Genomic DNA, 12,799 nt, shown 5'->3' with positions numbered 1-12,799 from the left:
CATACATTTGCTGATGTGAATACAAATATTCATTCTTTTACAATTGATTTCCTTGCTGTGAGTGTGTGAGTGGGTTGTCTAAGTTAGGTTCCATACCCAGGAACCTAACAGTAACTGTGCTTCACAGTTTTGAATGAATTTGTTTTCTTTGTGAAATTTGCGAGTTGTTCTACTGAGAGTAATTTGCTTCCTCTGTTTCATCTCGAAGTTTTTAAGAATTCAAGCGACGATTCCGTCTATATCATATTTTAAGCCTAACAGAAGTGCCATGTTCTTCACTTCTTACCTTTATCCATCTTTTACTCTTCACTTTTCCCCTTCTCAGCACATTATGGCTAGCATGTTCTTATATTGTTATTGTGTTCATGTGTTCTTATGTTTTTTGAATCCATGGCTTAAACTTATACATGAGTTTATATTGTGGAAAATAAGTAAAAAGGAGATTGATTATGTTGGTTGCGATCTTACAATGAAGTCAAACTAATTTATTAAGAGGTGAATTTAAATTTAACTCATTCTCATAAAACCACCTTGTAAAGTAAGAATTTTCTTTTCTTAAACTTATATATTGTATATTGACCTCATCATTAATTGATGTGAGATCTCCAACTCCCCTCTCCTCTATTGCCAATTAGATTTGATGGATTGTGATGATCCACTTATATGGAAGATCACCCTTCTATTACTTTTGGAGGATTCAAAGTCAAGTATTGTGCTATGGAACAATTTTAAAAACATGTGAAACACTCCAACCAAATGCACCACACTAACAAACATGTGACAAATCTATCAGATTTCATATGTACATGAGTGTTTGTTCTTGCATTCTTATATACATACCACTAAACACAACAACGAAAAAGACAAAAGGAAAAATTTACAAACACAAGGAAACTTTGATTTGGGAACAGAAAACTTATTTTTAGTACACATGTTAAGCATATCTTCCTTTTATTGCCTTTTGTTATTCCTAGTTGGAATAGCTACACTAAAGACATCCTGAATAAAAAAGGTGGTAGACACAAATCGACTCAAAGAATTACATAGGAAAGAACTAGCAACTGGTGTAGAAATTAGAAAGAAAATGAGAAAGAACTACTTTAACACAATTATAGAAGCACAAATTTTACACAAATGACAAAGTGTACAAACTGACCTATGAAAGCATAGCATAAACTGTCACCAGTTTTGTGATCTCGGATGATTTCTGCCCTACAATTTAAAATATCAAGTAAGAACAATATATACAAAACGATATCACAAATAGTAAATGTCATGACAGGTAAACTGCCTAATATTAATACTCACGATGATACAGTTCCAAAGCGAGAAAATATAGTATTCAAGTCCTCATCCTAAAATTTAAAAGAAAAAATATTAATAGTCAAGTACTGATTTTGACCTCAGTATAAATTGGGGGATGGTGGGGGAAGGGGAGTAGAGAATATGATAACTACATACATAACACTACAGAAAGGGATTACTCACCTCAGTAACTGGGTTCAATTTACAGACAAACAATACATTGTCAGGAGGTTTAATCTCAGCATCAGGAATATCCCCAATCTAAAATAACAAAGAAAATCAAGTTTACAAGGGATCACATTCACAAATGAAGTACCAAACTATTTAGTATACTTACACTCTCAAGTACAACTGCCCTAGAATGTGCTTCCTTTGATCTGATAACCTCCTCAAGTTCTGCTGGATTTAATTGCTCATCCATGGGCACCCAATCATCTTCAAGTCGTACTTCATCATCAACCTAGTAAAATTGCATTAAGTCATGCCTTAGATGTTTGAACATGTATGCTATTGAATTTTTCATTATTATAATGCTTGAATTGATTTGTAATCACAAGAATCCAATCATCCCTATGTAGTCAAACAGTTACAGCCAGAAACTCTTTTAGATTGAATGCTGAACAAATATACCATCGCATAACAAGTAAAATCCAATATAATCATCAATCTATAGCTGTAGAGTTACAGCTAGAGACAAATTAATAATCCAATCATCATGTAGTCAATTCTTTATTATTTGTGATAACTTGAAAAATGTGGGAAACAAATCTCATTCTTCATCTCACATTCTAATAGGGGAGGAAACAAGGTTGTCAAACTTAAGTGTTTAAGTAAACTCGAGAGAGCCTAAAGAGTTTACTTTGACATGAATTTTTTTTTTATATAAATAACATCCTAATTCAAATAAGTTCTTAGAATTATATAACTTGAAGTACTTTAAATAAGGAAGTTCATACAAATATTATAAAACATAAATTCAAATGTAAACTGTCTATGTCTAATCCTCTAATGACATTGTCATCTCTATCATCATCTTCATCCAACTCTTCCCATGATGAAAGTTATGCACCCTCATTGACATCAAAAGTTATGTTATCAAAATCAAGAGCATCTAAAGCTACATATGTTATTGCTCCATCTAAGTAAATATTTTCACCATCATTACAAATGAGCTCCAATTACGCTCACGTCCCAAAGAACTACAAGTCAAACTTAGAATTCAAATGGCAAATCTTTTCAACTCAGGTGTTCCACCCCTAAACATATCCCACCACTCTACAAGATTTAACGATGCTTTCCTGCACTTACAATCTTTGAGTAATAATTGCATTTCACTTTTCTACCATTACCATTAATATCTATCCCATGTTTCCATCCAATATCAGACCTGTTCCATGGACCACTTTTAGTTCTACTTCTACTTTTAATTCAGATGAGGAAGTCGTTGGATTATTCTCAATTGAAAATGATCCGTTCACAGACATTCCCCAATCAAATTTCAATTTTTTACTACAAAAAATAAAAAATATATTATAAGTAAAATATCCACTGTATTTGTTAGACTGGAGAAGAATTATCTAGTAAAAAAAATGTAAAAAACAGGACAGAGAGGGGCTGAATATAATAGGCTGAAACATAACTCAAGAATAATACCACTTTCACAAACAAACAGTGCAGACTCTGCATTGAAAGTGCACACTGTGAGTGCAACAAAAACAGGATGTGATAGGGCATTAAAGGTGTAAGAAAGGAGAAAGAAAAATAGCAGGAAATAGTGGGAAAGGTGGTCGGTGTTTAGGAGAAGTTTGTTAGAAAGGGGGAAGAAACTATAAATGGGGGTTGGAATTGAACAGGGGGTAGTTTTTGAATTTGTAGACTGGATCATTGTTCCAGTGGAGGAAGGGAGGCTTCCTTGGTGTATAGATGATTGTTTCATTCGTTATACAGCAACAAACATACTTTCTTTACTTCCTTTTACTGTTTCTGTTAGTTCTGGTGTGTGAGGAGTGCTCTGTTAGACTTCTTGATCAAAGAGATCTAACGGTATACACCGGAAACGGTGAGCCAGGTGACAAGAATGAGGCGGCAACGAGGGACGAGCAAACGCGATGGTGAGACACGGTGAAGCGATGTGATGCAATTGCAAGAGAGGAGCTGTGCGACAAAGGAGTTCAAAGAACAAAGAAGGGGCTTAATCTTGAACCCTAATCTGGTTAGTTTTCTTCAAAAATGGCCCTCCATACGAAGTCGTTTTGCATTTAAAACTTTTTCTCGTCAAACTTGCCAAATCGAAACCAATCTAGTGAGTTCAACCTCGATTCCACCTCCAACCCCACAATTCTACTCCAAAAACCGAGTTTGTTTCCGAGTTAACTTGGAAGAACTAACTGAACATGTAAACTCGTCCGAGTTAATGAGTTAACTCCCGAGTTTAATAACCATGGGAGGAAGAGATATTCTCCAAAACCGAAAAAAATAAGGCACTTATATTAAACAAATATATCAATGCAAAATATGCTAATTAACTCTTCTATTCTGTCAGGGAAACATAAAGTAGAAAATAATATTGAAATTTATTATTTAGAATTGATTGAAAATACATTCTCATATCCTCTATTTGTAACAATCTAATTCTCCTAGAAAAGGAAATAGAGAAACTAGGAAACCAAATAAAATAAAAGATTGTATGACTACTTTCTCTAATTAGGAAGATTCTAAATAAATCTTCTCTAATTACAACACTTCCCCTCAAGTTGGTAAATGAATATCAATCATTCCCAACTTGCCTACAAGATCTTGAAATCTACCCGGAGGAAGCCCTTTTGTAAAAATATCTGCTATTTGAAGTTCTGTAGGAACATGAGTTGTAATCACAAAGCCTCTGTCAAGATTATCTTTGATGAAATGTCTGTCAATCTCAATATGCTTGGTTCTATCATGCTNTACTGGATTATGGGCTATGCTCATGGCAGACTTATTGTCACAGTGTAGTTGTATCGGGTTCTCCACTTTGACTTTAAGATCATCCAAAATGATTTTCATCCAGAGTCCTTCACACATTCCTTGNGCAAGAGCTCGAAACTCAGCTTCTGCACTAGAACGAGAAACTGTATCTTGCTTTTTGCTTCTCCATGTTACCAGACTATCTCCAAGAAACACACAGTACCCAGAAGTAGATTTTCTGTCAGTAATAGAACCTGCATAGTCAGCATCAGTATATATCTTCATAGTCAATGTGTCTTCCCTTTTGAATAATAGCCCCTTTCCTGGACTTGACTTCAAGTATTGAAGAATTTTGTCAACTACTTGCATGCTCTTGGGTCATGCATAAATTGGCTCACAACACTAACTGCATAAGCAATGTCTGGTCTTGTGTGTGATAGATAAATTAATTTTCCTACCAATCTCTGATATTGGGCCTTCTCCACAGAAGCACTTTCTTCATCTAGATTTCCATGAAGAAAGGCATTCTTCACATCCAGTTGGTGTAAGTCCCATCCAAAATGGGCAGCCAAAGCGAGAATAACTCGAACTGTATTCATCTTTGCCACTGGGGCAAATGTCTCCTCATAGTCAATCCCATATGTTTGGGTCCTTTTGCCACCAATCTAGCTTTATATCTTTCTATTGTCCCATCTGCCTTATGTTTCACGGTGAATATCCATCTACACCCCACTGTCTTCTTGTCTCTTGGCTTATCAACAATCTCCCAAGTTGAATTTCTTTCTAATGCATTCATCTCTTCTCTCATGGCTTGATTCCAATGTTCAAGTTTCATGGCCTCTTGGATTGAGGTAGGAATTTTTGTGGCATCAATGGCAGCAATAAAGCTTCTGTGCTTATCAGAGAGATTGTTAGTGCAAACATACTGAGAAATAGGATATTTAGCACATGATCTTCTTCCCTTTCTCAATGCAATGGGTAAATCCTCTGTAATACTTACCTCCTCCTCATTGATATCTTCAGGGATCCTCACCTCGGGATTAGACAATTTTTCTTGCGCGAGAGTTGAAGTGAGTTGTTCTCTTCTTTCATATTTTTTGCCAAAAAATTTGTCTTCTTCCTCATTGTGGACTATGATACCTTCATTGCTCAGGTCTTGGACATCCTGCAAAGACAAACATGGTAATGACAAGAAGGAGATTTCATCCACTTCAAGTGTTTTCTCCCCCTGAAGTGGTGGACTGACATAAAAGGATTGTGTTTCATGAAAGGTGACATCCATGGTGATAAAGACACGACGACTCTGAGGATGATAACATTTGTACCCTTTTTTATTAGAAGGATACCCAATAAAGACACATTTAAGAGCTCTAGGATCTAATTTACCACGGTTAGGATGATGAGAGTGAACAAAAACAACACATCCAAAGACTCGAGTAGGTAGACTAGTTAGTACGGAAGAAGGAACAAAAGACAATAGAGACTCTATAGGACTAATGCCATTTAAGATACGAGTGGGTAACCTGTAGATGAGATATGTGGCAGTTAACACAGCTTCTCCCCAGTAATTTTTTGGAACAGACATTTGAAGAAGGGCTCTGGTAACTTCAAGAAGATGACGATTCTTTCTTTCTGCAACTCCATTTTGTTGAGGGGTATTAACACAGGTTAGTTCATGAAAAATACCATTATGAGACAAAAAATTGAGAAATTCATGATTCACATATTCAGTACCATTATCAGACCTAATTCTTTTGATATTTTTTCCAAATTGATTTTGGACAAGATGGAAAAAATTAACAAAAATTTGAAAAACTTCAGATTTATTTTTCATAAGGTATGTCCATGTGACATGGGTACAATCATCAATAAAGGTAACAAACCATCTGGCTCCAGAAATAGAATCTATGACAGGACCCCAAACATCAGAATGAATTAAATCAAATGGAGAAATACTCTTTTTATGACTAATAGGATAAGATGAACGATGGTGTTTTGAAAATTGACAAATATCATAATTAAAAGACTCAACAGATTCTTTGGTAAACAAGTGGGGAAATAAGGACTTGATAAGACTGAATGAAGGATGCCCAAGTCTTTGATGATGTAACCATATTTGGGATTTTGCCCACGTCTCAGATGTTGCTTGTTGACTCATGATTTTCGTATTGTTTTGGTCATCAAACTTTAAAAAATACAACCCACTATGCTCCTTGGCAGTTAAAATTGTCTTTCCCGTGGCAAGGTCCTGAAAAACACAATAAGTTGGAAAAAATGTTACTGAGCAATTTAAATCCTTTGTGAGTTTTTGCACAAAGATAAGATTGTTGGCTAATTGAGGAACATGTAAAACATCCTTCAATANAATAGATGAGTCCAAAATTATATTCCCAGAGCCGCATATAGGAATACCCTGACCATTCGCAACTGTAATAAGTTGTTCTTTATTTCTTTTACCATGAGTCGAAGGACACACTAAAAGGTGTCATATGATCAGTTGCACCCGAATCAAGAATCCAAATGCCTTGAGACACATGATCACCAGTATTGAGGCAAATCTTACCTTTTATGGACAAAGTGCATGATCCAAAGGACTTACTCATTGATTCATCCATTACTTTCAAAGGAATAATTTTTACTTCAGATATCCCGTAGAACGCAACGAGGGAGTCTCCAAGTCAATGACGGTGTATGGGTCACACTGAGAAAAAAAAAAGGAGCAGAACTTAAACAACCAGATCTACTCAAGAAAAGGTCAAATGGGTTGTCTCAAACCCTAGGAACAGACTTAGGAGTCTCCAGCGACTCTTCTGTGGCGGTGACGACGAGTGGGTCTCGCCGGAAAAAAAGGAGCAAAACTTAAAACTCAGATCTGCTCAAATACAGCCAAAATGAGTCGTCATCGTCCCTAGGAATGGACTCAGGACACTTCGACGACCCTGTCTGTGGTGGCGCCGGTGAGTGGGTCTCGCCGGAGGTAGGCGCGTGGGCTACACGCGCCGGTGACTGTGGAGGCACGTGGCGGCTCCTCTGACGGAGCGACTTCCAGCGTTGTGGTCGTCGGAGTTGGGCGCACCTTTCTGCCCTATCAACGACCCCAACTGGCGACGGCGGTGGTCGGACAACGGCGGTGGTCGGACAGCGGAGGCGACGATTGTGCAGCGGAATGGAGTTCCAAGATCNGAAGCTCTTGATACCAAGTAGAAAATAATATTGAAATTTATTATTTAGAATTGATTGAAAATACATTCTCATATCCTCTATTTGTAACAATCTAATTCTCCTAGAAAAGGAAATAGAGAAACTAGGAAACAAAATAAAATAAAAGATTGTATGACTACTTTCTCTAATTAGGAAGATTCTAAATAAACCTTCTCTAATTACAACACATAACACATTGAAAAACAATGAAATGAACACTAAAAAAACCTTGCTAGAAAAAAGCAACCAACACCATACATAGCACAGAAGGATAAATGCCATTCCAAGTATTCTACTGATCATATAACCTCTAAAATCTGCATTTTTTAATTTTAATAAGGCAGTATTTCAATGAAGCATCACAAGGGGCAAAGATTCATGTTATCTTGTATCGTATTGGCTTGAAATATGGTCTATACACTCCTCAAGGCTTAAGCAATCCTCCTCCATTATGTTAGCTTTGGGGATTTAGGCTTGGACCTTTTCCACTGTATGACAAAAATGGTCGTGTATTTGATCTCTACCCCACCATTCTTTTAATAAAATCAATTTTCAGTATAAGTATGACCATTACTTAAACTTCCATCCCAAAAGGCTCTTCCGTGAGGGGCATGTCATAAATATAAATATATCCACACATCTTCACTTAAGAACTTAAGCTTTTCTGATAGTTGGTTCATGACAAACCATGCACTATGCAGTCTTCTCGTAGAGCCACCTATAAATGTCAATTTGTAAACCTCACATTTCAATACTCTAGATTTAGGCATGATGGTGGGTGTTTAGATGGCTCATGCAATCTTCCACCCTTGAGTTAGGCCCAGTGCATTTCCAATAATTCAAAATAGAGATACCTCTCGTTGTCATATGTCTATAAGTGAATTAAAGCAAAATAAAGATACACATTAAAGTTGTCTGTCTGAAGTACCAAATGGATTTTCCCAATGTTAAGTTGAGAAAAATAAGGTGAATGAAATAGCTTAATTTTTTGAATCAATTGGACACATTTCCATGATAAATAGTTTTATATTATAAAGGACAATTGCAATGCGAATAGATAACCAATGGCATAATCTTCTGCATTTTCAAGTAATGCAATACAGTGTTGCAATCAACCATTACCTCATCTTTAGGTTTTCCTTCTGGAGAAGCTTCAGGAATGAACTCCGATAGTTGAGAAGGATCATCATAAGGATCCTCCAGGATGTATGTGTGCTTGATTCTATTCAAGTAATTCAAGAAGATGAATACATTTTCTTCATCTCAAAATGACAAATAAGAAATCATTGTTTTCAATTCATATTTATTAGAGGAGAAGAATGAGTATAAACCTTATATTTTTATATGGTCTTCCTTTGTCGTCCACATAAGCCTCATTTATTCTAGTTAAAGTCTCAAATCCTTCAGCTACCTCACCAAAGACCTGTAACAATGAACAAATCTAAGAAAAAACAAAAGAGTAACTTCCATGGTATAAAAGTAAAATGTAAGTTATCCAACCTACAATTTGGTCCACTACAGCCACTACACTAAATTACCGCACTACAGCAGCCCTGTAAAGAGCACGGGGCCTTTGCCCCACTACACTGTTATAGCAACACTATAGGGCTCTATTAGACCCTCATTGAAATAAAACCTTCCCAAATTCATCTTTGTAATGACAACATAAAAAGTTAAAACTATTTTGAGCATGAAAAGTTGAACCACCTATGATCAATTGATCCAAATCCATAAAAAAATTAAATATTTCCACGTTCTAAAATAAAGAAGCATCCATACCCGGTGAAACAAGTAAAGCAAGGATGCATGGAATACTTACTGTGTGCTTGCCATCGAGGTAGTCAAGGTCATCTCGCAGTGTGATATAGAACTGAAAACAGAAACAACAAAACAATAGTAATTTAAAAGTTATTTTACATATAACTATTCTTAAATAACAGGAAAGGAACCCTCAACCTGCTCAAAACATGCCATACCTGTGAAGCATTTAAGTTCTCCCCAGCACTTGCCATGGCAACTGTTCCAGTTTTAGAATGCTTAAGATCAATATGAATTTCATCACTGAAAAATCGAGCTTGATCGCCATAAAGAAACCTTAAAAAGAGAAAGCCATTGCATAAACAAGAATGCAATGTCAGAAGCTTCACATTTTATATTAAAAATATATATCAGTGAAACTTAAACATTAACTAAATGCACAAGCAGTTCCATTTACGTACTTGTAAACGGAATCACCACCAGTTCCTGTGCCAGTTGGATCGCCAGTTTGAGCTGTAAAATCCTTTTGAACAGTGTGAAATAAACACCCATTATAGTACTTAATCCTGGTGCGACAATTCCAAACCCAGAGACATTATGATTTGAACAAAAACCCATATATGAAAATATCACACCAGTACATAACTTTTTCCAAAACAAAGTAATAACAATAAGGACTAATTTGGGCAAACAACCTAAATAAGGACTTATTCAATAAGTACTTAATATGCAAAGACTTGTTTGTACATAAGTTATACTTAATATGCAAAGACTTGTTTGTACATAAAGTTATTTTTTAGTCAAATAGAAAACAGGGTTTGCTTGTTGACAAATAAATAGGCTGCTGTTTTCATAAGCTTACCCTAAAGAAATTAGTTATAAGAAAAACAACTTAAGAGATCATAAGCTGTTTTCATAAACTTCACAATCACTTACTTAAGTTCTTAAGTTATAAAATAATTTCAAAAAAGTTGCAAATAAACTACTCCAAACGGAACCTAACTCCATCAAATAATTCATTTATGCAACTAGCACAACAATAGTGAATTAAATAAAACAACACGTACATAGCATAACAAATTCATAGCAACAGAGAGCATGTGATTTCCATCAAGCACCCATATATTCAAATATCATACAGTGCATTAAAAGAGAGCAAGTTTGGTGCTTTATATCTGAAGACCAAGGACCCAGAAAGGGTATTTGTTTCAGAAGAACCGAGAAATTTATCAAAATCAGTAGAGGGCCCAAAAACAAAATTGCAAAATTGTTATAATCTACAGTCCGGGAATGAGAAATTTCGAGAGCTTACTTGCAAAGCTTCAAGAAATTTTTGCAGGTCAAGGGGCATTTGTTGGTGTGCAAATCGACAACAAGGTCCCCTAAGCTCGTCACAATCAGCACCGACATTTTGGTGTTGTTCTCTAAGGCACAAACTCTTCTTCTTTGTTATGCTTTCACTCAAAAACTCCTTTGTTCTTTGAAATTGATCAAGTTCGATTTCTGCTCAAGTCCAGAGTAAGATTGCACGATGATCAAATTTCACAGCGAAGAAAAATTATTCTGAGGAGATTTTTTCTAACAATAAAATATTTAAGAGAACTCAAAATGGCGAAGGGCTATTTCAATTTACCATTTTCACTATTTCAATTTTAAAATTTTAATAGTGGTAGTTAAGTACTGATAAATTTTAAAAGTTAATATTAATATTACTTTTTATATAATACTGAAAATATTTTTTAATATTAATAGATAAATAATTCGTTTTAATATTAAGAATCTTGTCATTCATGTGTCTGCTATTATAAGATTTTAATATTATAAGATTTTTCAAAAACCTTGCTCACTTTCTTTTGTTTACCCAAACTAAAAAATTTATTCTTTTATTGTAAAGATTTTTATTATATTTATATAAAAATGTATTTTTATATAAAAATAAAAAGGGAAGGAAAATGTATTTAATGAATTGAAATGTGTAAATTGAAAAAGCCTTATTTCAGGCCCGGTAGCACATCTGTTCCTGCATGTCAATCCAACATCTCTCAAACATTAAAAAAACCCTCATTATTAACAAGATTTATTTTATAATCATCACTAAAAGTTCTCGGCTAAAGTTTGTCTTTGTAACTGTATCATAAGACAGTCAGATGCAGAGATATTATATCCATGGCTATAGAACTAGCTTAAATTAATGCAACATGAATTGATCATTTTAGCTTCATTTTAACTAAAAATCATGAAAATATGAAACCAGTGGTATTCATCCATATCACACTAGTAAACCAGATTCTGCCAGAGAAGATTTTCTTAAGGCACGTAAACATGCCCCACAAGACAAAGCAATTGCAAGAGAACTGAGACTGCTTGCTAAACATGACAAGGCTGTTTACCAAAAGCAGAAAGAGATATATAAAGGAACATTTGGACCAAGGTCTGAACCAGTTCCTAAGTCAAGAAACTGGCTCATACTTATTTGATAGTGGGTGCTTAATTAAGTTGTTTAAACCAAACGCACCCTAAAGCCATTTTTTGACTTTAACGGTTAAGAGGTAGACAATCAGAAACTTCTGACAAAGCGGCCTTAAAAACCAATATTAAGATGTCACTTACTTGACAAAGATAAAATATAATTGTGAAGCCTGTGTTATGCGACAGCTGAAGAATAAACCAAACCTAGTGGACCTTCACCCCAGGCTGAAAATAAACAGGAGAAACATGATTATACTTACAAGTGTTCCTTGTTTCAAAAGGGAAACATAAACTAGTCAGAAAAGATGGCAAATAGACAGATAACCTTCCCATAGGTAGCATGACCGCAACCAATGTCTTTCTCCAAGTTTCAAAAAAATTTCGATATCTACATAAAAAACAAATATACAATCACTAAGCTTGAGAACAAGGCAATGCTGAGTTGATACTGCAGTACCACCAAACTACTAGACAAGTTGGGATTACTTAATTTGTAACAGAAAATAAATAACAGAGACATAAAGAACTAATTTCTAGAAAAATCCAACAAAAATCCACAACAACAAAAATCCAACAATGCAACGGTGGGAATCAAGATGAACCGCACCAAATCCACCAGCGCAGTGGTGGCACCACCGTGCAACGTATTGCGAGCTACTGTAGGAATCTCTGCGCAAACAAAATCCAGAGTGAACGAAAAGAGAAACGTATACCAGAAACAAAATTCAACGTATTACCAATTAGATTTACCTTTGGTTGCTCACTGAAATTTTAGAGTGAATCGCAAAGAAGAAAGAGGAAAGATGTTTTAGGGTTTATGTTAAAATTTTCGAATCAACATAGAAGAGGTTTCAGATTTATTTTGATCTGAATACGTCTAATTGAATATTTGGATTTTTCACATGGATTATGGTTTAATAGTTATGTGTTTTATCAACCGGGTCCTTGTATTATTAAAGTTTTTAATTGGGTTTCAGGTAAAATTTGAGTTAATGAAGTTTTTGCCGTTAAATATTAAAGATGGCGTTAATTTTTTTGTAACGTGGCATGCTTGGGTGTTATTTAATAATCAAATAGCGATATGAATTTATTTGATTTTAAGTTTAAAAAATATCTAAAATAA

At 35.0% G+C, this 12,799-nt stretch overlaps 1 protein-coding gene across 3 annotated transcripts in view; it reads right to left on the bottom strand.

The window, feature by feature from the left end:
- The window catches only part of LOC106756135 (peptidyl-prolyl cis-trans isomerase CYP59), a 20,211-nt gene extending 7,625 nt beyond the window's left edge, over window positions 1-12,586 (bottom strand). For all 3 annotated transcript variants that reach the window (XR_002667194.1, XM_014638411.2, XM_014638412.2), the window contains exons 1-14: window positions 12,427-12,586; window positions 12,284-12,345; window positions 12,002-12,064; window positions 11,818-11,901; window positions 10,520-10,710; window positions 9,669-9,773; window positions 9,426-9,543; window positions 9,269-9,319; window positions 8,781-8,872; window positions 8,572-8,671; window positions 1,643-1,765; window positions 1,489-1,566; window positions 1,309-1,355; window positions 1,157-1,212 (exon numbers count right to left, since the gene is read on the bottom strand). Coding sequence is in view for 2 of the 3 variants with exons in the window: in XM_014638411.2 (XP_014493897.1) it covers window positions 1,157-1,212; window positions 1,309-1,355; window positions 1,489-1,566; window positions 1,643-1,765; window positions 8,572-8,671; window positions 8,781-8,872; window positions 9,269-9,319; window positions 9,426-9,543; window positions 9,669-9,773; window positions 10,520-10,617 (868 nt within the window). In the remaining variant the exon portion in view is untranslated. The remainder of the gene's footprint in view (window positions 1-1,156; window positions 1,213-1,308; window positions 1,356-1,488; window positions 1,567-1,642; window positions 1,766-8,571; window positions 8,672-8,780; window positions 8,873-9,268; window positions 9,320-9,425; window positions 9,544-9,668; window positions 9,774-10,519; window positions 10,711-11,817; window positions 11,902-12,001; window positions 12,065-12,283; window positions 12,346-12,426) is intronic.
- Between the last annotated feature and the right edge of the window lie 213 nt (window positions 12,587-12,799).

This window comes from Vigna radiata, chromosome 2 (assembly GCF_000741045.1).
Source record: "Vigna radiata var. radiata cultivar VC1973A chromosome 2, Vradiata_ver6, whole genome shotgun sequence".
Lineage (NCBI taxonomy): Eukaryota > Viridiplantae > Streptophyta > Magnoliopsida > Fabales > Fabaceae > Vigna > Vigna radiata.
This window is presented reverse-complemented; position numbering and strand designations above follow the sequence as displayed.